The following is a 26,786-nucleotide window of genomic DNA, read 5'->3' as shown; positions in this document are numbered from 1 at the left end:
CAACCTGTTCAGTTTTATTTTTAAAGGAATTTAACCTAATAAGGCTAAAGTTTGACAGCAGCACTTGCCCGTTCTCCATCTGAAGCAAACTCCATTGCATGCATCTATGCACAGCTGAACATATGGATGTCACTTTTCCACGAGATCTGTCACCAGACACTGCCCTAAGTGCATGGGGTTAGCCCACATTTAACCACTAGAGGGCTTTATTCTATCACAAAAAACAAGTTTTCCAATTCAGCGTTCAGTGCCTTGGGAAAAACATCCAAACTCGGATAACATGACTGTTCTCTTCAAATGCCAGCCATAAAAACTAAGGTCTCTAAGTAGCTGAGGGCAAAGGGGAATAATTTGTAGGATTAAATACACTACTATGGATGGCCAGCTCCTTCAGGAAAAATTAACAAATCTGAGACTGTTTCATAAACAGCTACTGGACATGGACCAGTTACATTTCCCGGCTGGAAAATGCTCACACATACCTAGTTCCTGGAGGAGTGTGTGTGCTGAATAGCACGGACCTGAAGAGCTGAACAATTTCCCCACATTATACCAATAGCAGAATCTTTTAGTCAGACTCCTGTATTTCCTCCTCCAATACAGATTCCAAAGAACATACATCACAAAATCCTAAGGACTGTCACAGAGAACTCAAATGACTCAAAAAGACCGGGGTTTTGTTTGTTTTAATAGTATTTGCTCATGTATTAACTTCTCACAAAGAACCATAATAGCAGTCTCAGATATCATTCCTAGATAATTTCTGGAATTAATATTTTTGCTGAAGCTATGGATAAGGTTTAGTAATAAAAATTGATTTTCAGAGACATAGAATCTTTCAGATTAGTAGAGTAATAAATTTTTGTACAATAAGCTCTGAAATGTGTGTCTCCTCTAGCTATCTCAGTGGATAATTATTGGTTCAATACAGAATCATAGAATGGTTTGTGTTGGAAGGGAGCTTTAAAGATCATTTTGTTCTAACCCCCCCTGCCATGCACAATAGACTAGGTTGCTCAAAGCCCCATCCATGTCCTTGAACACTTCCAGGGATGGGGCAGCCACAGCCTCTCTGGGCAACCTGTGCCAGGGCCTCACCATCCTCACACTAAAAAATTAACTTCCAATACCCAGTCTAAACCCCTCCTCTTTCAGTTTAAAACCATTGCCCTTTGTCAAAGGTCCCTCTCCAGCTCTCTTGTAGCCCCTTTAGGTACTGGAAGGTGCTGTTAGGTCTCTCTGGAGCCTTCTCTTCTCCAGGCTGAACACCCCCAGCTCTCCCAGCCTGTCTCCATAGGAGAGATGCTCCGGCCTTCTGAGTATCTTCATGCTCTAAATGATCCATGTCCTCCCTGTCCTGGGGTTCCCAGAGCAGGATGCAGCACTCCAGGTGGGGTCTCACAAGAGTAGAGGGGCAGAATCCACTCCCTTGCCCTGCTGGCCATGCTGATTTTGGTGCAGCCCAGGACACAGTTGGCTGCTCATCCCTCAGCCTGGATTTGTGCTTGAGAGATTGCCCTCACCCACGTGCTTATTTCAAACCCAGGTCTAAGTAGCCTTAACCTTATGAAGGCTCTAAACAATCTCCTGAATATTCCACTGATCCAACCTGTTTGGGCAGCTATAATGGGGTAGAAAAACTTATTTTTTAAAAAACAATTCTACTGGCTGTTCTGATACTCAGGTATAGGACTGACACACCACCAGCCCCTGCCTCCCCTTAAAAATCTTAAATAGTTTTTTCTCTACTGTGTCATTTAAGTCTCCACTTAAAGGATGAGTTACAATTTACTCCAGGGTTATTTAAGGTTTCCCTATCAAGTCAAGCTACCAGATTTTAAGAGTGTCTAACATATTAGACAGCTGTAAGCAGTATTACTAGCTAAGATACTTGAGTTGAAGAGTTCAAGTGTCTCCACTGAGCCTGAGTGTTGTAACATCAACACCTAAAAAACTTCATTTTAGAGATAAACCCAAGTGAGGTGACTGTAAAACAGGTCCTGTTAGTAAACAAGACTGAAGTGTCCACCCAGCTCTTCCAGCAGTTTTTCCTAGAGAACAGAATTTGTTAACCAGCTAATGGACATCTACTAAACTAAACTGCTTCTAAGGAGTCTGTAAAAGGTCAACAACAGGCCCACTGTAACTCAGACTCAAATTCACTCTGGTGCCCTACACAGAAAATAAACAGTTTTTAAGGTCCTGCTCAAAGTCAGAGGATGGTGCTAACACAAGTATACCCCAGCCTAGCATCAATATCTCAGATGCACAGCTTCCAGTCTTCTCCTGCATTTTGTTATCCACAGAACACTGCCAGTAGGAAATGAAGCTGAAGAGTCTTAAGTAAAAGTAAAGGCAATTCCATTTATTTTCCAGCAACATCCCATGTAAAAGCAATAGAAACATTAACTGCTCTCAGCAGAAAATCTGTACAGTTGTTATCATTTACAACAGTTTTACATTTAAAACCAGCAAATTAGAAGAACCAAGAACTTTCCCTAGACGTTGTTTTCTTGACTGTATTAACAAATGACTGATGACTATTTACAAATTTCAAATTCAGGCTAATGCTTAAAAAAAAAAAAGCCATTATTGCATAGGCTTTAGCATATTGACCTCCAATTTCTCGAGAGAATTTAATTTCCAATTGTTTCTGAAATGTTTTTGCAAATAAAGGGGTTTTTTTAGGGTAGGTAGTTAATCTTACAGTAAGTAACTGCAGTAGATGAGTTTACTAGTTACTAATCAGCTACGTGGTTCAGCTGCCACATGCATTACTTCAAGTCAGACTTCTGTAGATGTCATAGCAAAGGAATATACAAAAATATCTCCCTCCTTCGCTCTTTATCTGCAGGTGGTGGGCAACTGAAATTACGGACACAGTGGGGGAGGTGGTGCTGGGGAAACTGGTGAGATCTTGCTGTACTATTCATAATTACTTGAGGACAGCACTGCCTTTGGCTAGTTTTTCTACTGAAGAGTTTTATAAAAAAAATCTGATATACATAAATTAAAAGTTAACAAGAAGTCACACAACTTAATCACAATTTTACATAAGTCTGGTCTGGAGAATATGTAGACCAACCATGACTTTAAAAAGAGTCTTCAACTTTGCTTAAGCTTTCTTACTATTAACAGGTTATGAATCAAGCTAACCTCTCAAATTTAAAGGAAACTTTCTCTAAAACAGTTTGCATAAGACTATTTAACTCACAGTATCAAATTCTTTCAGTGGTTCACTCAAACACACTTCCAGGTCAAATTCACCTTCTGCTTGATACTCAACATGTCTGAGTTTCGTGGGAGTGCCAGAACACGTATCCTGGAAGACCAAGGCAGTTAATAATTAGCAGTTAAGTACAGATTTAGTTAGGCAATAACCCAATTAACTTCTGTAATTCAGCTAGACCACCCTATAACAGAGCCTTACAAACACTTTAAAGGCCACACAAAACCCCAAGGCTAGTCTTAAGATTACAGATTTATTTAAATGCAGGCTTCTGCCCATTCAACCACATTTGAAGATTTCTTGCAAGTGTTTTAAGGATCTATATACATGAAAATATACAGAGTTAATATTCATCAGAAAAAAAAATCCAGTAAGAAAAGCATTCTTAGATCTTTACTGAAGGTTACTGCTCAGCTGTACCAAGTGCCCTGTGGATATAAAAGAAGCCTAATTCTGTGTGCCAAGAAAATCACACCCTATTTTAACATTAGGTATTGCAATCTAAAGCATTATTTCCACTCTATGTCACAATTCACAACTGATTTGCTTTCAACAGATACAATTTTCTTTTGTAGGCTATGAAAAATTAGATATTTGTAATTTGACGTGATTTAAAACTCTCTAAGTCCAAGACTACAGAGAGATATTGGCTATAGCTGGAAAATATCCAAATTTAAAGATTACTCAGCTTTATAAACAATTCCTAAAACATAACAGATGATGGAATTTGTCAGGTATTCAGGCTACTTGGGATAAAGTTCTAAGTAAGGAAACAATTATTAACAAATTGTTAACAAATATATTTATGCAAATGACAGATATGCTTACATCGTTATCTTGACAGCTTGTTTGAGATTCAGAATTGCTTCCAACAGATTCTGTCTCCATCTCACCAAGGTCAACAGGACAGCTGTAAAATCATTTAAAAGAATACAACACAAAACAAATTCATTTTTTAGTGTTCAGTTGCACTTTGTGGTGCAGTTCTGAAAACAGTGAGCAAAGGAGAGCAAAGAGACCCACAGAGATCAGAGGGACAGTGGTGGCAAACTGGGGAAGGCAGATGGAACAGCAGGTCAGCTCCACACAGCCAAAATGAATTAAAGTCTTGAGACTAAATACTGCAACTTGTCAAAGACAAAAATGCTTCAATACAAATGATAACAAGTGTTATGGAAGAGGGAAGAATTTTTTTTCCCCCAGACAAGGTTTTCATCAATCTGTTTTGCAAAGAAGGTTTAATACCCACTGTACATAGACCTAGAACCCAGGATCCAAAGGTAAGACTAGTATTTCCACACCAAAGCTTTGCTTTTAGATCCCGTTGCTCCACATTGGTTTTAAAATCAGCACTGTTAAGGAAAACAGCACTTCATTAACACAGAACTGCTTACTGAGGAATTAAGTTAAATCTGTGTCCCCTTCATTCCTTTATTACCACAGTTTTTATTTTGGATGTTCCCTGATCAGCTGTATTGCTTTCTACAGAGGAAAATAAGCAGTTGCAGTACTCTGCATCTTTTAGAGTTTCTGCAGCTTGGACTGTGAACACTTGTAGACATGCTTTGAGTTTAATGGTACCTTAAGATGATTTCACAAGTTCTTCTCTCCTCCTCTCTGCTCATGAAACAACATTTTTATACCACTGTTCTTGAACTAGCAAGTGAGAAGGATGTGAGGCACGTTCTTGTACACTGTGTTGGTCCAAGCTCAATATTCAGGGGATCTGCCCTTGGTGAGAACTCTCCAGCACTGCTCCTACCACAGATCAATCTGCAAACTGCTCTGAAAGAATCAGCTCACCTCGACAGTGTGGTGTTTTCTTTTGCAGAGCGCTGCAGAATGAACTGTTTATTTTTTTAGACATGAGACTCGACATATTAGTTTCTGTAAAAGCATCTTGAACGCTCTGTACATACATTTCTTGCAGATCACATCCTCCTTCAGTCGGTGGATCCCAGGAATGCAGTGCAACTTTCCACAGTTTGATCTGCTGGTCCCATGACCTGCGGCTGTACTTCTTGAATTTATTGGGAGTTCTGGGATGGACTCCTGGTACACGATGGCACCTATTAAGATATCAGAAGTGAAAAATTAGTGGTTTTCACACATACATAACATAGTTTTAAATGCTAAGTCTTACAGCCTGTATTATTTGAGAAGAGACTACTGGGCAACTCCAGCACTCAAGAAAAGGTTTGCCCACTCCATATGAACTTGGTAGTTTCTCTGATTTCAAGTCAAACGAAAAACAAAAAAAAAGGGGTTATCAATCACAGGTGTGGAAACCTCATTCCAGACTCAAGAGCGACTGTAGCCCATTTTGTCTTGTAGTTAACTCATGAGAAACATTGACTGCAAAAAGCAGTTTCATTTCCTCTTGTTGACAAGCACAACTAAAAGAACTTTCGTTTCCATTTCTGCAGCACGAGGTATTTCTCACAGACTGCCTAGTTAAAAGAAAACCACACCTCATTTGAGTGTTAGTGTGACACTTCACAGTTAAAAAACGTCTTAAAACTTTTTTTTTTAGATACTTTCTATTTGAATGTGTGTTGGATACCAAGTTTAGTACATTAAACACGCTTACAGAGAACAGGTAGGACTTACAGTTCAGTTTTCCAGGAAGTCAGGCAGCTTACCTAGGAACTTCTTTGACATATCTATCATATGCAATTGTGTTTTTTCCGTAATTTATCTGTTTCTGTCTTCTCATTAAAACCACTTCATCTGTCTCAAGTTCTACTGTTGCAGTGGACTCCTTTGAATCAGAACTGAAGGGAAAAAACACAGTAGATTTGGGACTGCTGGAGAACAAGCCACACTCAAACAAACCCACTTGTAAAAGGCTACAAACCAACACCTTAAAACTTTTCAAACAGATGCTCTGGATGTTACTATATTACACTGTAGGAGGAGACTTAAAATGAACTATTTTAAACTGAGCGTTTCAAGAAACAACACGGTGCACGTGAAAATTCAGACTTGTTTTCAAAATTTCCTCAGCTAAGGTAGAAATTTAACCTACCTTCCTGAGGAGGACTTCCTTTCTCTTGAAAATTCATTTATCAGGAGTTTTCTTCTGTATCTGTAAGAGTTCAAATCAGGATTAAGAATATATGTAACACAAAGAGAATATTAAGGCTCAGCCTCACAGTTGATTTTACTTTTCAGCAGTAAAGCAGCAGCACCCCAGACACTGTAAAACACCTTTCCACTATGGAATGGATGTTTCAGTTTTCCCTAATTGAAAAAAAAAAAAAGCAACTGAGGACTTTCTTTTTCTACAAAATTCCCCTATTCTTATAGCAATGATATGAAAAAAACCAGCCATTAGTGAGACAGTACTTAGACGTATTTAAATCTAGGAGATTCAGGAAAAGCTTCTTCCAAAAGGGAGATACTTAGTGATACACATCCACTCTCCAGTGAGCATCCCATGACATTCCTGCAGGACTTAAGCCAAAGTTGACCTAAAAGCAGCAGCCAAGAGGCTAAGGTGGGCCTGATTTTACTACAGTGGTGAAGTTAAAAATACAAGTCAGCACAGATTCTACAAGACAACTACCATTTCCCCTCTTTTCCCCACTTGACCCTAAACACCCAGGGGTACCTTGCAATTTCTTTGTTGACATTGGTCCTCATTTCCTCTTCTTCCACTGCAGTTCCCCAGTCTGAACACCGGGAAAGGGGTCCAGGGCCTTCTGGTGTTGTAAAACTAGAATGAAAAGGAAAAAAAAAACAACCCTATGTTAAAGTTTTGTTTTATTGTATTTCCCACCCCCAGCATCTCCTTCAATCACAGTTTGACCCCCATTTAATGTGTTTATTCAGACTACTCACAGTGGCTGTGAAAAATCTTGTGCTGTTCTATTAAAATGTCATCACTGTAAAATTAAGCATCAGTTCAGAGTTCCACCTTGAGGTTGGGTGGTTTGTGTTGGGTATTTTGTCTTAAAAAGTTAATTTAGGTATCTACAGAAACATAGCACTGTAGCATGTAATGCAGCTCACCCTTTCAATAACTTTCAGCTGGTGTCCTTCAGAAAACAGTACATGAAATACCAGCTTTACTCACTCACTTATTTTCACTCCACCAAATGACTTAAGAATTATTTATTCCTTCATGATTGCAGACCCATTAGCTATGTAAGAGACAGAAGTTAGAACACAGAATTAAGATGTAAAGTTAATTAATTAAAATTACACCATAGCACCAGGAGTTTCTCCATGTGAAAATATGCCTCATAGAGAAAGCAAAGGCACAAAAAAAGTCATATTTTAACCAGCAAACCGAGATTTGCTGTGACTTTGCAAACTGGCTTAACAACTTTATTGCAGCCCATTAGCATCACAAGCAGGTTCAGAGTCTTGCAGGGGAATAAGCTCAGATCCCTTCTCAGCCATCTGTAGCTGCCTACATTTAGACTATTCAGTGTTTTCCAGTTTCTGTCCTCCTGATGACCAATTTTCCTTAAGTACAAACTGAAAACTGTATCCTCCAGAGCAGAGCTTTTTCAGAGGATCTCAAAATGCTCTGGAGACTTACAAGGATTCTGGGCAAACATGTCCCCTGAAGTCAGGGAATTAGATCCATCTGCACTAAAACCAGCTTCAACTCCCTCCCTGCTCCCAAGTTGTCTAAAATTCTTTTAAAATGAAACCCAGTAACCAACTCAGCAAAATTAAAAATTCAGAGCAAACAGTACAGGTCCCTCTGCAAATATCTGTTTGATCTATATGGATTCTTAGCATTTCCTGATATTGATTTCTAGTTTTGCAGAGAGCACAGGCCATGTTCAATTATTGCTCTCCGGTGCCAGAGAACAAACAGCACAAACCCAGCAGTCCCAACACCTGAGCTTCTTCCTCAACATTGATGTACCTTTACATACTTGTTTGATTCTGCACCTGTGCAGAGAATTAGGGACAACTGGCAGGGCTCTATGGCTTTTTCTTTTCATTAATTTGCTCTGGTGCCAGACATACTGAGCTCAGCCATCTTACTCAAGACCCTCATCCCCATTTCACACCTGGTGAGAGGTTCTGTTGCTGTGCTAGGACTGTAAATGGTGCTCAAACACTGCCACAGGAGCAGAAAAACAAGGCTACAGCTGGCCCCACCTGAGTCTGATGTATGACCCAGCCTCCATCCTGCTCCTCTTTGCTTTTTAGAATTTTAATTTGGTGACGTTGAATTGGCATAAACAAAAAAAATAGTAAAAAAAAATTTATCACAGGAAGAGAACGATTTCAGTCAGAGCTGAATCCAAACTGAAATGAAAAAAGTATGCCTGCTCCATTTAATACTGGAAGACACACAGAAACACTGCTTATTTAGGTTGAAGCTGATGAAACTATCTGTAGTTTCATTCTTGTAGTCCTATTCAAACATGCCTTCTGAAATCAATTTGAGTTACTTTGCATATTGTAAGTTGAGCCGTTGACCAACATCTTCCCTGCCCACTATCAGGAAAGGAAAATGGGTAGTTACAGGGCACAGCCCACGTCATTTTAGATTTGAAACCTAAATTCAATCTTCTGGGGCTGTGGCCACAACTCCCATCTGCTGATCAAAGTCACTAAAGGGACTTGTGGCATTAATATCTTGGACTGTAAATGTGATACTTCAACTAAAATGAAGTTCAGCTGTGCTGGGCAATGGTAAGGAAGGCAGAAGAGCAGCAGTGTGAACACACTGGGAGACCTCAGAAGTGGATTGCCCCCACACGTGCTGACACTTCTCAGTGTAGTCTGTACTGCCTCCAAAAACAGGAAGGCAGATGACTTCTAAAAATCCAATTTTTGTCATCTTTTTTAATTTTACCACAGCGGTTTGTACAGTCTATATCTACAGATAAACAATTGTCCTGTACAACCATTACTTTGTGATAAATGGCAATAAGCAACCAGGAAATAGGGCAGAAAATTATCAAGAATACAATTCAAGAGATAAGAACTAAATATTCACTCTTCAGAAGTGACTCCAAGGTAGGAGCACTGCCCGAGATCCTTTTCCCTCCTTTAAGACCAGCTATTTATGGCTGATGAGCGACCGATAAACAGGCAGGGCTTGGAAAACTCAGTGGAACAGCCAGTTCACAGCTCCTGGCGAACAAAAAGAGCCGGGAGCCGCTCCCGTGGCCAGCCTCGCTCACCTGTCCTGCCGGCTCTCCGCAGGACGGGGCTCGTTTTCCTCAAAAACCGAGGATTCGGGCTCGTTCTGCCTCCGCCGCCTCCCATCGGCGCCGCGTTTCCGCGCCTGGGCCCAGCGCGGGGGGTGCTGCGGGCTGGAAAAAAACCACGGAAAAACACAAGGTGAGCACAAACCAGGCGGGTTTTAGCGCATTAAAACCTCCTTCAGACATCGCAGGTATTTATTTACTCATTTCACTCCCACAAACCCAGCGAGGCGGCTCCACTCGCCCCCTCTGAGTGGGCTCCCCCCCCCGCCCCACCACCACCAAGCACACCTCAGGGCCGGAGAGCTGGGCCGCCGCCACCCCCCGCCTCACCCCGGCGACACTACCTGCTCTTCGTGCTGCCGTGAGGGCTCCGCTGGCGGAAGGACATGGCGAGGGGTGTCCTCGGCAGGGAGCGCAGAGCGGTGAGGGGGGAGCGGAGCGGGCGCTGAGGGAGAGCCGGGCGGTGACGGGGGAGCGGAGCGGGCGCTGAGGGAGAGCCGGGCGGTGACGGGGGAGCGGAGCGGGCGCTGAGGGAGAGCCGGGCGGTGACGGGGGAGCGGAGCGGGCGCTGCGGGGACACAAGGACAGAAGGAGCGCCGCCGCCTTCCCGCTCGGCCCCTTCACATCTCCCGCCGGCGCTGAGCGGCAGCGCCCGCCCCGCCCCCCCGCCGGACGCCTCCAAGGGGACAGGTGCGGGAGGGGGAGAAGGGGAAAGCGCAACTCCCCGCCCCGCGCCTTTACACACCGATACACACCCCACACTCCCCCCTCCGGTAGTGTGGTGGTTCAGCCCGCTCCGCCCGGCCCCGCCCCCGGGGCGTGTTGGCGGGAGAATCGGTTTTTGGCGCGCGCCTGAAACAACAGCCAAAAAAAAAACCAAACCAACAACAAAAACCACCACAAAACCCCAGCCGAAACAAAAGGAAAAAAACCCACAGATCTCCGCGATTTAAATATGAAGGATGGCCGGTCACAGACACAGCTCTTCTGCACCTCTTCAGGGTATTTCAAGGGACGGTTCAAACCCTGCGGCAGACGGTTACATTTATGTTGTTTAAAAAGACTTGCCGTTAAAAAGTATTTCATATCAATAGTGAGGGAAGTTGGGTAATGCCACGAGGTTGCTATGCCTTGGCAAGCAGAGCTTTCAGGTGTTTTTAACAGCACTTGCATGCACAGTGAGATCCTGCTCATCCTGAGAATCCCGCACACACTAACATTTTGCAACAGTAATTTATAAACAATCCGGAGAACTCCTGCAACAGAATACGCACAGCTTTAAACAAAAATACCTTTGCAGCCCCTGTGGCCTGAAGGCTGGTGGACACTTCAGAAAGATGCAGCACACTGAGTTTTCTTCTTCAGGCCTTACAACCACAGGATCACTAAGGCTTGAAAAGACCTTTAAGATCATCAAGTCGATCCATTAACCCAGCACTGCCAAGGCCACCACCAAACTATGTCCCCAAGTGCCACATCTGGTAAAACAGATGTCAGAAGCAGCAAACAGAAATTGTCTGAGGTTTTTTTTTTTTTTTGATGTGTGTTTTTTTTTTTTTAGTATCAGTTTAAAACACAAAAGCAACTACTGAAGTGCAGCAATGCTTTTGGAGAGACTTTCTGAGCACAGCGACAGGGTGGTGTTTGGTTTTGATTTTTTAAAAATAAAGATATGCTTCAGCCTTGTGATGCACAAAGGATGGTGAGAGGAGGATTTGCATCTCCAGCGTGGAAATGAAGCAGAGTTTCACAAACTACAAATTTCTCATGTAATTATTCACAGAAATGGAAGAGGCCTGGTACTGTGCCTGGTGTTTCCAGCCATCACGTACACAGCTACGTGCCTGGTGCTCCTGACTGAAATCAGTACTGTTTTGAGAACAGGTAAGCAAGAACTGTGTTTACTTTCCACTCATTTTCCCCCTGAAGGTTGTACACAGGTCCTGTACTTTTCTCCTCAGAGCATCTCTGCCGTAGGATGTGTCCAAAACGCCTGGCTCTGGGTGGTAACAGTCGGGCTGGCTCCCACTTAGATCTGAAAATAGTACTATGAAGGGATTTACCTTGAAAATTCCTTTCCTGTTGCCTGGCCTTACTGTAATTGTACAAGCTCACATCTTTCTGGGTGGCATCTGCATGGACACCCACACTGCTGCAGTAAAGTCTGCTCTGCCAGCACCTCTCCTTTCCCACACACCACTGTGGAAAACAGAACTGTGTTCCTGAACCAAGGACATGCTTGAAGCACAGCACAGGTTCCAAATATGTAAAAACAAACTCCACTCCCTTCGGCCTGGCTCTGAGATAAGCTGACTGGAACAGCATGTTTACCTGAACACATCCAAGCAAGCCAGACAGGACAGCTCCAGTCTGGAAGCCACACAGTGCTTTTAGCATAACACTACATACAAATTAAATTCAGTTTATCCAGTAGAACTATCTGCTGTGACACAGCTCAGGGACTGCAGCTGCCTTGCATCTTTCTGTCCTTGTCAGCAATAAAAATCCTTCAGAAAAGCAGTTTCACACCACAGTGGGAAATTTAGGGAGGAGATATCCTCAACTGTGATCTCAAAGCAGGAGTTTTACAAACAAAAGGTACACACGAGCTATGGCATTTCAGAACTGCCAGTGAAGGAAGGTTTCCACAGACACAGATAATGTATCATCTGTAAGGAGATCCCCACAATGGAATCATGCCAACACAAAATACTTGCCACTTCCAGGAAGAAATTTAAACCTGGCTGGTGAAGTTCGGGGTGTATTTTGGCTTAATTACAAACTGAGCACAGATTTAGACAAAGGAGATTTAATTAAGTTGGGTAAAATTAAAGGAAGGGTATCAAATACAAACTGGGGGTGGAGTGCCAGACTCCTGCTTCACATACCTCAGTTGTAGACTCTAAAATAACCTTGGGTAGGTAAACAAGTGCATGGACAGGCTGCATTCCAATTTTGGCTGCTCTGTCTGGACTGATGAGGTTACTGTTAATAATTAGAACACATGGTGATCCTACATCCAGTGGCAGCACTGCACAAAATGATTTTAGCAGACCTCAAACCTCACCTGCTCAGCATTCCTTTCCTTGTCCAAGCATATAGAACCTGGATTAGTGAACAGATCTACCCAAAGTTTCACTGCCACAGGCAGGTTAGTTACTCTATTTCTAGTCTTCAACCAAGGTATCTTCAACCAAGAAATATAAGATCTTTTAAGGACTGCTGAAGTACAATTCTTATGGATATGTGTCCATAAATTCACTGCAAGCCCTGTCCATTTTAGGCAAAAGCTTAAGGGCTCTTAATACTCATTAAATACTTAAGCAGAGTTTAAGTATTTCATGACAGCCTATTACTCTCACCTGGCAGTTCCATCTTCTCCAGGAAGACACCTTTCTCACAGCTGCTGGGGCTTCAGCTGCTCCCTCCCACTAGGTTACAACACCCTAAACACAAGTTAAGACACCAAAATACAAACTGAGGGGTTGGACACAACCTGAGCTGTAAACTGCACTCAAGAGTCTGATTTAATATCTGAAGACTCCTCTTTCCCCCTTTTAGCAAGGGCTAATAAACCAAAGACACCACTCAAAATAAACAGAACACCCTAAAACAAATGAAAAAGGACCACATATTCCTTTTATAATCAAACTCTAAAAACATAACAGCAAAAGCCGACTAACAACAATTTTTAAAGTCTTTAATTCTTCTGCATAAAGGCAAAAAGCCAAAAATGTAACACATTCCCTTATTTACAATCATCATAAATCACATGGAAGCATGCACATTGGAATAACAAGGTTCTAAATATTACTTCTTAAAAAAAGTGCTGTACAGATGTGTCCCTTGCATACACACACTCTGTGCTCCGTGGTGTGTGACTGAGCCACCCTTGTGCTGGGATAAATGCCTGAGCATGCCTGGAAATAACGTTTTGAAACTGGGAGTAGTTTCTGGGGAAGCAGCTTACTTTCAAATCAGCAGCACAATGGGATTTTAGCCCTTGGGTACTGCCAGCCCCACGGCAAGACTGTGGCAAAAAAGCAAAACCAAACTCCTGCAGAGAGACAACTCCCAGCTCTAGCAGACATTGGTATCCCAGGACATGCTACACAAAATGCCACAAGGACTATAAAGTTCCTGTAACTGGCACATGAATTTTGTATAAACCACTGTAGCCACAGCTCTCACTTCAATCTTCTGAGCACACTGCCGGAAGAGTAAAACAAAGGAGAACCTATCCCAACACCATCGCATTCCTCAGACTGGACAAGAGCAGCTCCACATCTGCAAATACTGCTTCTCACCCCCAGTTCCTGTAGGAACAGCAGGCACTGAAATCATCCTCTTACACTCTTTAACAGGAGACTGGCTCTTTGGGTCAGGCTGCAAAACATGTAAAAGCAAAATCTGGGTATTTAAGCTGTGCTACTGTTCTAGCAGTCGCTCAGCCCCTTCAAGAAAAGGATCTGATTCTGATAAACTATCCCCCTTTCCTTTTTCTTCTCTCACTTGTCTTAGGGAAATGCTATCTTAATACATCTCAGAGAACAATAAACAGGCCAAATGGATGACCACCCACTCCAAAAGTTCTGAACAGCTTGTCTTTAACAACTGGAGAAAGGTTGAAATTATCTACATTCTTCTGAAGCAGTTCTTCAGGCTGGATGTACAATTCTGGTCCAGTGAAGCAAAGGGACTCCTTGGTTTTAGGGCTGACATTCCTCAGTTTGACTGAATATTGAACCAATTCCCTGGCATAGCATTTAGGAGCAAGATCTCCATGTGGAATGGCAGGATCCATCACCTGAAGTAGCCTTTGCAATGTGAGGCACATGTCACCTGTGAATGCAGGGACAGCAGAAACTTTCTCACAAAAGCTTTAAGGAACATCCATTGTCACTGTAGCATGGGCTTCATGAAATCTGAAGTTTTACACTTGAGGCACAGCTTGTAGAAAACAATCTATCCTCATAAAGATCTGGAGAAACCTAAACAAAAAAAAACATATAACAGCATTTGATAAATATCTCATATATTCCTGAAGTATTTGTGAAAGAGAAGAGGAAGCACCTGAGCCTACCATTCCCAACCCATCACAAAATTTTCATCTAAATGTCATTATTAATCCATAGAATACATTTTTCCTCTTAATTCTAATTAATTAATTACTGACATATCTTAGGTGTCCTGCTGACTAAGGTTTTCACCTGGAAAGGAACCAGGTACATTCATATTTACGGACATTTAACTGCACTCCAAAACAGCCACATTTATTTTTCCTGTTTGAGACAGAAATGTTATTTTAACAAAAAGGCAGGTGGTGTGGAATTCCACCATGTAACCCACTGTCTGGTTTTCAAGCAAGATTAACCTTCCACAGATGAAGTTCCTGCCATTTGAGAGTTAGAGCTCATCACACCTAAAAGCCATGGTTAAAGGCCGTGTCGCTCTAAATACTGACCTTTGCATCCCAGGAAACCAATGTGCTGCTCCATAAAGAAAGTTTTTAATTCACTTTGTACATTTTACATCTAACACAGATATTTTTTCAATTAGAGTGATTACAAACCTCCTGAAAATATACACTCCTTAACTGAGCCTTATTTACAATGCAGACCACATTCAGCAAAACAGCTGAATATCAACTGTCTAGAAACCAGAAAGGCTCTGAAGTGTGATGTAGATAGAAATGCTTCTTTTACCTGAATAATTTCACCTTGTGTTGATTGCACGTTTGCTGACTGTAAATCTCTTCCTCTTGCAGTGCAGATCCTACATGACAGCACCAGTTTTCCAAGACTTGATCTGCTGATCTCAGACTACATCCCTATTCTTCAAGTCTTTTTCTGTCTCAGGAGAAATTCCTTCTTCAATACTTCTATATACAAAGAGAGACTAGATATTTTCAAATATTGAATTAGCACTTTGGCAAAGTGAATGCATATTAAATCTTACTCATGCTCAAAGAGTTTAAATTAAAAATTAATAAAATCAAAAGAAAAATGCTATCAGCTTTTTTTAAAAGCTCTATCTGCCTTTTCCTCCTATTGGTAGAATGTAAAATCTGAATGAAAAACTGATTTTGTGCCATATTCTTAATGAGTTTTATTGTGCAAAATATTCAAAGATCACTGTTTAACATTTAAATCTTAGTCCACGTTTCCAAGCCTGCACCAAACATAGATCAAAGACAATCTAATTACACAAAAGATTCCCTGCTAATAAAACCTATTTGACCCAAGATTACTACCCATCCTATTAACGTACCACAGGAATCTACAGTCCAAGAGGAAGTTTTCACTAAAATTCACTGCTGCAAAACTCAAAGTTGTGACTTCATTACAAAAATATGAAGAGATAGAAAAGGTGCTACTGCAATAATTAAAAAAACTGGCACTTTTCATTTGAGTGATAAAACACATTTTCTGCCTGACAGATAAATATTTCAATTTAGCAAGTGTAAATCGTTAAATCTTTTCATTCAGGTGCTGCATTAAATACAAGAGGATGGGATAAAATACTAATATAATAAAGGAATAAAATAAGATCTGCTTGAACTGAACAGTTTGATTGTGTAGAATGATACAGTGGATGGGCTACTAAAACAGAACAGGTTAAATAAGCAGCCAGCACAAACTCACCTTGGTATTTAAATTTTTTTCCTCATTATTGTATCTTCAGCATCTGCACTTCCCCATCCTCTTTCAGGGTATTCTGACCGATGTCCTTCCAAGAAACTGCTACAAAGTTTAAGCCTACAAATAAAAAAAAAACAAACCAAAGACCAAGTGGCTTTATTATGGTAACCTTTTAAATCTTTTTACATTAAATAGGGCTACAACCTATGTATTCTAATACAGACTGTAACACGAGAACATAAGGACAGAGTTTTACCACACAACAAATATTGGCCAACACATCCCTAAGAAGAACAGTAAAAAAAAAATAAATTAAAAATCTATCTTTACAATAAAGGCTTGGATTGAAATACAGCATTATTCAACAAAGCTTCCAAATTAATCTGCAAAACAACCCCCAAACCCTGATTGATGAGCTGTGTTTCATACCTCTCCAGCCTGCAGTCTGTGTCTCTGCAAGTTTTGCTGTCAGGCAGAAAGAAGTTGGATTTCTTCTGTTTCGGATTGTTCAGCCCTGAAGAACAACCCGCTGGAATTGGGTCACTGCATAAAAACAAATAACTATTGTTGATGTCAGCTACAAAACAACCTCTAAGGAGACAGAGAGGAAGCTTCCAGCTCCCAGGCTGAGGAAGTGAGAGGTGAGTAACAACCACAGGGACCAACTCTGCCAACTGCCACTGCTTTTCATAAGACAAAGACCATGAAAGGGGCTCATCTTTTGGCATTACTTAATGGCAGACGCAGCAGAAAGCAACAGATGGAGAGTCAGACTGGAAAAAGCCAAGTAAACTCAAAGAACAAAAATAACAACGAAACATATCACAGGTTGGAGGAAATGTAAGGAAGGAAAAAAAAGTAGCATTAACCAATGAAGGAAAAGATTAAGAAGAAAAGCGAAGGGCACCTTCACAGCATAAGCAATAAACAGAAATACTGTCATAATCTTTGTGGTATTTACCTTGTTATTTCTATACCTTGCTGTACTGTCATTACTTCATCATCTTCACCAAAGGCTTCCCACTCTGAGCAGTTTGAAAAAGCCTCCTGATGTCCTGAGTCAGTAAGGCTGGAAATAAAATGAAAAGGTCTGAATCCATGCACCTTTGTAACACAGTTCCTCTTAATTTTTCTGAAGGGGGAATAAGTAGAGAGAAAAAAGCCAACCTGTATAAACATTTTTACTAAGGTTAGTGTGGAAAGTCTGGTAAACCCCTGAAAAACTGAAAATGATTGGTCAAGTTTTCTGGTGGTTCTGACAAAACTTTGTACAGTTAAACCATGCTCTCCTCTACACAGGCTATCATTTCTTAGTTGTAGGAAGACTTCTTATGCAGCAGATAAGAAAGGAGAAAAAAGGAAATATGATACCAATAGCTACAGAAGTAGCTTAAATCTCAAACAACTTAGAATAAAGGTGTTGGCCTGAAAAACTCTACCCTTGTATTATTCATTTTTTAACATTAACCTCCCTCTGTCCCAGTCCCAGGCTGTGTGACCCAATTCCTTGTTGTTCCAACCAGCACTTTCTTCCACACCATCTTTCACAAGGCAGGAAAAGGCTTAATCAAAATACACAAAGCTTCTTTTCACATCCCTTAAGGGGTACATTTAATACACATAGTACAGAGAAAATGTAACTTAGTAATAATTAAACAGGCAGCGAGTTTCAGCAGTCCAAGAGAAATTAAGAGCAACATATTAGTGTTGCCTAAATCTACACACAAAAAACCCCTCCCCTCTGTGCTGTGACTTGTGACACTGAAATTTTCTTCATCTTTGCAATGGACCTCTGTAAATATTTGCTATCATACAACACAATTGTTCTGGCATGATTTCCCTTCCTCATTAAATTGCACACACATTTACATAAAATTAAAGCTATTAACAAATGGAGGGATAAATACCAGTCATATTCCAAAAGTCAGTTCATATAATCAATGAATTTCCATATTTGGAAATCAGAGTCATTTCATACCTTTCCAGTGTGTGGTACATCTGCACATAAGGGGCTTTGCTCTCTGAAACCACAGAGGACTCAGAATTATTTCTTTTTCTGCGTTTCCATACTGGAGAAGAATCGGATGAACAGGGACTACAAAAATAAGAAACAGATTTTACACACATAGCATTTTTCATCTGTGCTGAAATGTTTATCAGAGTTCTGCTAAATAATGGCACATGCTACACAGGATGATTCTTTTTGAGGTATGATTCTTGAGGCACACAGAGGAACACAGAAAAAATGGCTCAATTTTTGGTAACCATGCCATTGTATTATGGAATGTGAACACAACTGCAGAAGCAGCTTGGAAGCAGAACCATTTTGAGCTTCACACACATCCCCCCCCCCGGACAAGATATCTTAGTAAACAGGGAAGTGCATATGGTGCTTCACTGTCAGTCTCCCTGCTGTTCTGCAAACAGGCATAATACTATTAAGGATGGTGACTCCTGCTTCTGAAAAAGTTCTCCTACTTTCAGCACATGCCAATGGTGGTCAAAGAAACCTGAGTACCCCACTGTGTAAACAGAGAAGCTGAAAAAAACCTGGCTTTTCCTCCTGTTAGTCATGTAATTCTGCAGTGCTGGTAATTTGTCCACATTCAGTGCTCTGTACCACTGATGGATGACATTCAACATCAAGTGTCAAACTCCACAGCTGCATTTTAACTGCTCTTCCACAGAAAACATTTCCTACAAAAACCTGGCAGCATCGACATGCACTGAATCATTTCCCCAAGTTAACCACAAAAGTTTCATCTCATACCTCTCAGGTGTGTAGTCAGTCTGCCTGCATTCGTCTTCACATTCATTTCTCTTCTGCTTTTCGTCAAACACAAAGGAGGCAGAAACATCCTGATCTTTGCAGAACCATTCCTGGGAACTGCCTGAGGGTTCTGTACTACTAAAAACAGGATGGAAAAAAAAAAGGTTTAAAAAACAGCCCATCTGGCTTACTGCTCCAAGCAGACAGCAGTTAAGCTGTGGTAACAATTAACAGTTCATCCCATATGACATCCAAATGGTGTAAAAACTGCAACTTCCACCACAGGTCAAATTACAACAGAGTAAAACTATTTATACAGTGCAGTAACAGAGCCAACAGAATTCCATTCACTCTTTTCCTCCCTAATTTACTATTCTAAATCTTGTAAAGTATGAGCTGGCATCAAAGATGGAAAGGTTATCAAAGTCAAGGAACAGTAATTAAATTTCTGCTTTTGCCTATCTCTTTCTAGAAAAATAATGTGACCTTGTGCTCACCAGTGTAAATACACAGGGGAAGGGAATGTACTAATGGAGACAGACCAAATGCCTCCCTCTCCAGAACACCTGATTAAAGATCAACTCAGACTAAGTAATGGGAATTTCTTGAAGACTAACAGAATTCAAAAGGAAAACAAGGCATTCAAGGAGACTCCCACTTCTGAGCCTGATCTCCTCCCTTGCTCCCAGTCAGGAATGCTCTAAAGGACATACAGAGCCCTCCTTAATTCCTTAATGCCTGGCTTAATTCACCCATTTACACACACTGGCTGCAGATCCCAGGTCTCTTCAGCAGGAGGATCCCAGGCATGCAGTGCTATCTTCCACAGCCTGATCTGCTGGTCCCAGGATCTACGGCTGTACTTCTTAAATTTGTTGGGAGTTCTAGGATGAACTCCTGGTATTCGCTGATTCCTGTAAACACATAGTAACATTTATTATTTCAGACCATTATTTTCATTCTTAAAAAAAAAAAATTCTCAGTCCATCAGATCCCACTGGCATCAGTAGTCTAACAAATAAAACATTCCTATTTTTAAATATCTAACTGAAACGTGTCTATTCTAAAACATTGTCAAAATTAGATCACAAAAGCAACAACTAACAATAACACGCTGAGTCAGATTTGAGGTTCATCCAGTCCAGTACTCTGACAGCTGCTAAAAGCAGATTCCTATTGCTCATGGACAAGTATGAAACTGAAGAAGCATAACTCACACCCCTTCATTAGCAGCCTAACCTCCTGCTACTTGCACTCAGTTTTCCTGAATCAGGTGCAGTTTCTTTGTATTCAGTGTTGTACTGAGTCTGGCTGCAATGGAGTTAACTTCCTTCACAGCAATCCCTGTAGTGCTGTGTTTTGGATTTATGTCTAAAACAGTGCCAATAACACACTATTTTCTTGCTGTTGCTGACCAGTGCTTGCACTTCAAGGCCTCCTCTTCACTCCACTCAGCCCTGCCCCATCCCACAGCCATTAAGCTGAGGGAGAACACCAAGTTGAGAACCTACATTGGGGAGACACTGTAACAATGCTGTCACAAAGCAACCCAAGACTCTTTGAAGAAAAAGACATTAGTGAAGATGTGACCATGCTACTGTGCTACAGTCCTCATCCAAAGACGACATTTCCTGGTACCAATTAACTTCACACCAGCCTAGCAACACTCCCCAGAATCACAGGGAGCTGATTAATACAGAATTTATTTAAAGTATACTTGCTTCTAACAACAGCAATCCACAAAGGGAACATTTAGCTTTAAATGTTCCCTATCTACATTTGCTCATATGCAGAAAATACCTGACTTCTCTTGAAAACATCAATTGGTTTAAGTTTCCTTCACTTGCTGTTCACAGAATTTAAAGAGAACTAAAGCTCTGTGCTGATCTATGCACACATCAGGAACAAAAAAGAATTTATTTGGAAATCTGCAACACAAGGCAACTTACTTTGGAACTTCTTTAATGTATCTATCATATGCAAGGGTATTCTTTCCAAAATTGATCTGTTTTTGTCTTCTCCTCAGAACCACTTCATCTGTTTCCCTTTCAGCTGGATTAGCAGAATCACTTGAAAACAAAAATTACAATTAGGTTGAAAGGAACCTTAAGAGCTTTAAAAGAAGTTATATAAACAAAAACTCTAGAACTTCCTGTATTTTACTCTGACAGGCAGTAAGCACAACCCTTACCTCACTAGTTTACAGAAGAGAAAGTTGTGCTAACCAAACCTGAATCTGAAATGATTACAGAAGTAGCTTTTGAGATAAAACTCCTCAGTGCTACTCTCTCCTTTGGGCTTCCTTCAGGCTCAATATGAGAGAGCCTGGCTGTGTTTCAAATCTTCTTTAATGCATGTAAAGTAGTCAGAGATCATCAGATGGCTATTGCTAAAACCAATTCAACAATACTTAGTAATCGTTCAATACTTACTTCATTTTTTTATTTGATGTCCTCATTGTTTTGCCTTCTTCAATTCTACCTTCCCAGCTGGGGCAGCTAGAAAGAGACCTAGAATGTTCTGGTGCTGTAGAGCTAGAAAATAAAGGAAATTCAATATGAATGTCTGCTTCTCGTAACATATTTAATGAACAGTAACTTCAACAGTGGACAAAACCAGCTCCACAACCCTAAAACCACGGGCATGGCCCTACTCTATTTCAGTTCAAAGTCACCTTCAGCAGTGATGTAAGATTAGCAGTTTTACTTTGCAAGGAAAGAAAATGGTCTTGAAGTGAATCTCCTGTCACAACACCTCACGATCTCTTAAAATACTTTCATCTCAGCTCTCTCTACTACTTGAAGACCTTCTGGACATATCAATTCCATCAGATATCCCAAGTCATGGAATTACTTGAGGTTAAAATTAGTCTAGTTGCTGCTCTCCATTGTCAGCTAAGGTCTTTTTAAAGGACCAGGGAGATGCTTAAGAAATAAAAAAACATCCATCATGTGAGCAGAACTAGTATTTTGTCCGATGATATCATATCCCAATATCATAATTTCAAAATGCAAACTTTGCTGTGTAAAGCCAAAAAAGCAGTCAGGAAGCTCTTAAATCATCAGTTGTATCACTGATGTTCTCCAAGAGATGGAACACTTACCAACTTCCTCATTAACTTAAAAAATTACGGCATTATACAGTTTCCATTTATGTAAGTGTTGAAAACTTCTCCTTTCAGTCCACCCTCTTTTGCCAACATTACTGCCTCAACATTTAAAGTAAGTAATACAGAAGTAGATTGAGCTTATAGTCTTACTTTCCATAGTTTCACATCAACAGATGAAACTACCATCCATGCTGACAGTGTCGTTTTAACACAGGAAGTAAAGATGTCACACTAAAAAGGAACATATCTACTCAGCAAAAGAGAAACACAAAATGCTGCTGGCACATCCACTTAGACCCACACTCAAAACACAGTTAGTATTTTTCATGACAGCATCAAAGACACAGAAAACACTCCTGAATACAAGGGCTTTCCTAAGCTCTTCAAAAAATTAATTTATTAACAAAGCAATATTAAACATGCCATCAGAAATTACAATCACATCCATACAATGTAATACTCAGAGATGTATGAATAAAGTAAAAAAAAAAATAATTTTCATGTACCCTCAGTAAAATATTTCCTGTCTTCTAACTTACATTCTGCTCGGTTTTCTGCAAATATCCAAGCACTCACCACTTTTCACCTTGGTGTCAGACATTAATATACCAGTCTCAACCACTTCCCCCACATTAAGACACCACTGCCTCTGTCTTTAGTCTGGAATATCCAAAAGCAAAGCAAAATCTTCCTAGAATTACCTATATATAAACTTTTATCTCATCTCAAATTGTTCTTAGTACTGGACTACGAAAAAAAAAAGCAAAAGTGTTTACTAAAAACTGCAATACAGCTGAACATACCAAGTGCACAGTCAAGTGAAGAGACAAAGATGGTTTGCCCACATTTACATGCATAAATGCATAGGCAAAGCATGAGAGTAACAGCATATGGCTTCAATGGGAATTTTATACTAATACTGAAGACTACAGCAATAAAGAGCTTAGACTACTGCCTCAGTATATACCATTTCTCCCTTTCATGTGGAATACTTGCTAATATTATGGCTTGTATTTCAATCAGACAAAATGGATGGTCGTCTCTTGGCAGGATGCAGGTATTATTTCCTAGCTCCATGCTACTGTATTATTAGAAAACATTTAATCTAATCATGGCCAAGCTTTTCTTGAGTCCTAAAGAAGAATGCAAGAAAGTGAAGATTTAAGGACACATTTAAAGAATACATTTTTTCCTTACCTCTCCAGCCAGTGGTCTGAATGCTCACATTGATATTCCTCAAACACAAAAGAATCTGAATCATTCCAGCTTCTACATTCCTGTTCTTGGTGCCAGCAGTGTGGATGTTGCACAGAACTAGAAAACAAGAATTTTCATCTGAAATCAAGTCCCTGGTAGTCACTGAACATTGCCTATACAAACCAAATATGGACAATATTAGACAAATATCTGATTTGGCAAACAGGTATGTGATTTGCAAGAACTTATTCAGGCAACACTAACTTAACAAAGGTGTTAGACAATGCAATTGCTGAGAAAAGGCCTTTGACTAATGCAATTAGGACATAAGAATTTTCAAATAAACCATTAATATTTAGATAACAAAAAATATTTTCTATTTGCAAACAAAAAGGTGGGGGGAAAAAACCCTAATTGAGGAGTGTCCCCAGGGTTTATGGACCTGTCCTCTGTCAGCAGTGCATTATTTGACACTTAGTGTCCCATTCAGTAGTAAACTAGTGGAATAGGCAAATGCAGACACATCACTTCAACACATGGAAACAAAATGGCTAAGCAGAAGTAGGTCAAATGTTCACGTGGAAACACTTTTACTCAGGAAATCCTTTACCAGACACTGCAGAGCCCTCATAAGGAACAAGGACCTGACTCTACTGCTTTGCAACACACCGGTGGGACAGCCAGAGATTGCTTCAGGGTTAAGAGTTCTCTACATTTTCCTTCTCAGTTCTGGGGGCTTGGACCTCTTAAATGACAGGCTGCTAAACAAAACACCCCCACAGCGTCTGCTGACACCAGACTTGGCTCCTGGGCCAAGGACCACACCTGTAGATCCACCCTCACCATCTGCCTGGGAGAACGACCTGGTACTGCAGGCTCTGCACAGCAAACACACTGTACCTGTGTGCGTGTGAGAAACAGCAAACACGGGGCTCTTTGTGTGCCACGTCCCCCTGGCTTAAGTCAACAAGAGAGAGGAAAGGAAGGTTTCTGATATTTTAATCCTGCATTAACCACCGATGTTTTCCTTCCCTTCCTCCTCCACCCCGGCTGGCTTTGGGAGTTCCCCACTCCCAGAGGGCTCAGAGTTACCACCAGGACATAGCACAGACAGCTCGCTCCGAATCGCGGATCCAGGCAAAAGGACACTGCCAACGCGCTCGGTTTGTGCAAAGGCAGTAGATGGATAAAACCCTCCTCTAACAGCCTTCAACAGCAATTACTCGATTTAAGGACTTGAAAGAAACTGCGGGGAAAAAATGCACCCCAGCTTACGTACAAGACAACACATGCCACTGTTTGAAAATGCAGGAGGAAATGCTAAGCGAAAATGCTGACCTTTTACAAACACTGCAGTGTTTGCCTCGCACTGCCCGCCCACGCCAGCCTGAGGACAATCCCAGTGCCCCCACCGGGCTGGGGCACCGAGTCCGAGCCCACGCCCTGCCCGGGCTGCTGGTCCCTCACTCCTCACCGACAGGGACACCAAGGCAGCCTCTGCACGGGAGGCGAGGGCGCAGGAGAAAAGGGGATGTTTGGCAGAGGATCCCAACCCTCCAGCAGCTCCTCCCGGAGTCGCCCCAGAACAGGCGCCCTGGGACGGGCAGCACCACCACCCCCCCGCCCACACCCACAGCGGAGCCGCGGTAGCTCCAGAGGCGCCCCGAGGGAGCGATGCCTGCCCGCCCCGAGTCCCCCCGACCCCCGCGTCCGCTCCCACCTGCGCAGCCCGGCCGGATCCCCGCCGCCCGGGCGCCGCTGCCCGCCGGACATGGCTGAGGCGAGCGGCGGCTCCGCGGCCGAACATGGCTCCGGCTCCGCCGCCAGCGCAGGCGCGGCCCGGCCTCCTGGAACGCGAGGGTAGCGCAGGCGCCGTCCGTGTTGTGCCACAGCCGGGAGAGAGCCCAGCGTGGGGAAGGCAGAAATGTGCTGTTCCTGCCGGAAAGCCGATCGGGAGTTACAGGGGGAGGCGAAGGGTCCTGCAGCCCGCGCTCCTGTGAGGGGCAGGGCGCGGCTCCCTCACGGCGAGGGCGCCACGGCCCTCGCAGCCTCTCCCGTGCCCTCACCCAGCGTGGGGGCGGCTGGAGCCCCCGGCCCACTGGGCTCGCTAACCCAGGGAAAACCCCGGCTCCCACATCACAGCGTCACCTCACGCATGAGTCAAGGGTTGGGTTTGGGTCAAGTTAGCCTTCTGCCAGATGTCGTGAGCTAAATCATCTCGCCAAAGGTGGGCACCACAAGGTACGCTCCAGAGAAACGTGTCCCACATTTCACACCATTAACGGCATCACAGAACAGTTTGGGTTGGAAAGGACCTTAAAAATCACAACATTGTTCCAACCCCCCTGCCGTGGGAATGGACACCTTCCACTAGGCCAGGTTGCTCAAAGCCCCATCCAACATAACTTTAAAATTAAAACCAGAAGTCTTACATAAAATCAATTGTATTTTTATTCAGTTCTTCAGAGAGTTTTAAGATTAACTGCATGTATTCATTAAACCTTTTCCTTATAGGCTACCTAAATAATACTGTCAATTTTAAAAGAGGTAAGCTATCTAGGAAACCAAAAACCAAAAATCACAAATAAGAAACCCTGCAGTAAGTCTTTGGATGAAAATGTCTTGTAATGTATGTAAAAGCTTGAATATTTATATCTTACCTCCTTAAACAGCTCAAAGTCAACAAATATTTCTTAAGAAATGGCACTCAGACCTTTATTCTTATTGAGGTTTATCCTGACTGGAATGGTATTTAGCTGCAGTCCAACAAGTAAAATCACAGAATGGTTTGGGTTCAAAAGGACCTTAAAGATCACGTAGTTCCAAACCCCTGCCATGGGCAGGGACACCTTCCACTAGACCAGGTTGCTCAGAGCCCCATCCAACCTGCCTCTGAAGACTTCCAGGGATGGGACAGCCCCAGCTTCTCTGGGCAACCTGGTCCAGTTTTGATACAACAAAAATACTCATATTGAAGAGATCATGTAATAACCTGGTATTTTTGGGTTCAAGTTACACCAAGCCTCATGGTAAAAAACCCCATCTTCATTCATATAATTGATTCAAATTTTATCCTGCTTGGAAAAAAAAATGTCTTTTTTTGGTTAACTATGTTAACCTAAAAAATCAACAGATAACATATTTTCCTAGTATTTTCTGGAATGCTCAAATTACAGAACTAACACAACTGTGTAAATAAATATAGCCACCTACTGAGCTGCAGCACGGAGTGAAATTTGGGCTATATATGTACACACACATATGGCATATTTACACTGACAGTGTGAACCCACAGATACGTTGTCTTAGTTCAGTGACATCACATTTATATAAGGTACTTTGGATTACTCATATCGCCCACCCACAAGTCAGTGATATGGAAAAGCATACACACTGCTGAAAAATGCAACACTAAATCACTAATAGTGATTTACACACAATAATAAAAGAAAATTATTTAGTAAATATTTTAGCCTATCACATTACTTGTTTTGATTTTTTTTGTTTTGTTTGTTTGTTTGTTTTTGTTTTGTTTTGTTTTGTTTTTTAATAAAATGCTGTAAAAAGACCAATTCTAAATATCCTCATTTTTAAGAAATGTATCAAGATTGTGTGGGAGGCAGTGTTGTTTTCTCTGCTGCAAACAGAGAGGATC

General features: G+C 41.6%; 2 protein-coding genes across 4 annotated transcripts in view; both read right to left on the bottom strand.

The window, feature by feature from the left end:
* The window catches only part of LOC127476121 (histone RNA hairpin-binding protein-like), a 31,571-nt gene extending 21,474 nt beyond the window's left edge, over window positions 1-10,097 (bottom strand). Inside the window, exons 1-9 of one of the 3 annotated variants that reach the window (XM_051798643.1) lie at window positions 9,759-10,097; window positions 9,388-9,519; window positions 6,843-6,947; window positions 6,258-6,317; window positions 5,872-6,003; window positions 5,149-5,298; window positions 4,058-4,139; window positions 3,215-3,322; window positions 2,345-2,570 (exon numbers count right to left, since the gene is read on the bottom strand). In XM_051798643.1, the coding sequence (XP_051654603.1) occupies window positions 2,565-2,570; window positions 3,215-3,322; window positions 4,058-4,139; window positions 5,149-5,298; window positions 5,872-6,003; window positions 6,258-6,317; window positions 6,843-6,947; window positions 9,388-9,519; window positions 9,759-9,802 (819 nt within the window). In that variant the 5' untranslated portion in view covers window positions 9,803-10,097 and the 3' untranslated portion in view covers window positions 2,345-2,564. Of the gene's footprint in view, window positions 1-2,344; window positions 3,323-4,057; window positions 4,140-5,148; window positions 5,299-5,871; window positions 6,004-6,257; window positions 6,318-6,842; window positions 6,948-9,387; window positions 9,520-9,758 lie in introns of those variants that run through there. The other 2 variants (XM_051798641.1, XM_051798642.1) reach the window with 2 other exon arrangements.
* Window positions 10,098-11,277: 1,180 nt separating this feature from the next.
* LOC127476113 (uncharacterized) lies at window positions 11,278-25,444 on the bottom strand. Its single transcript, XM_051798623.1, has 13 exons — window positions 25,280-25,444; window positions 24,852-25,066; window positions 23,132-23,248; window positions 21,258-21,359; window positions 20,775-20,894; window positions 19,590-19,739; window positions 18,826-18,963; window positions 18,034-18,150; window positions 17,017-17,124; window positions 16,485-16,598; window positions 16,059-16,172; window positions 15,120-15,312; window positions 11,278-14,405 (listed from the first exon to the last, which is right to left on the bottom strand). The coding sequence occupies exons 1-11, from the start codon at window positions 25,286-25,288 to the stop codon at window positions 16,067-16,069; spliced, it is 1,296 nt and encodes a 431-aa protein (XP_051654583.1). The 5' UTR covers window positions 25,289-25,444; the 3' UTR covers window positions 11,278-14,405; window positions 15,120-15,312; window positions 16,059-16,066.
* Window positions 25,445-26,786: the final 1,342 nt, after the last annotated feature.

The sequence above is a fragment of the Manacus candei genome, unplaced genomic scaffold (genome assembly GCF_025592945.1).
Source record: "Manacus candei isolate 608988 ecotype Guabito, Panama unplaced genomic scaffold, ASM2559294v1 h1tg000048l, whole genome shotgun sequence".
Lineage (NCBI taxonomy): Eukaryota > Metazoa > Chordata > Aves > Passeriformes > Pipridae > Manacus > Manacus candei.
Note: the sequence above shows the minus strand (reverse complement) of the source record. Positions and strands in the feature narration are given on the sequence as shown.

Excerpts from the sequence above, each read along its gene's own strand:
- LOC127476113 (XM_051798623.1), bottom strand. Across the intron at positions 19,740-20,774 it reads TACATTAAAGAAGTTCCAAA|GAATCAGCGAATACCAGGAG; the intron begins GTAAGTTGCCTT and ends ATGTGTTTACAG. Across the intron at positions 18,151-18,825 it reads ACTGACTACACACCTGAGAG|TCCCTGTTCATCCGATTCTT; the intron begins GTATGAGATGAA and ends TTATTTTTGTAG.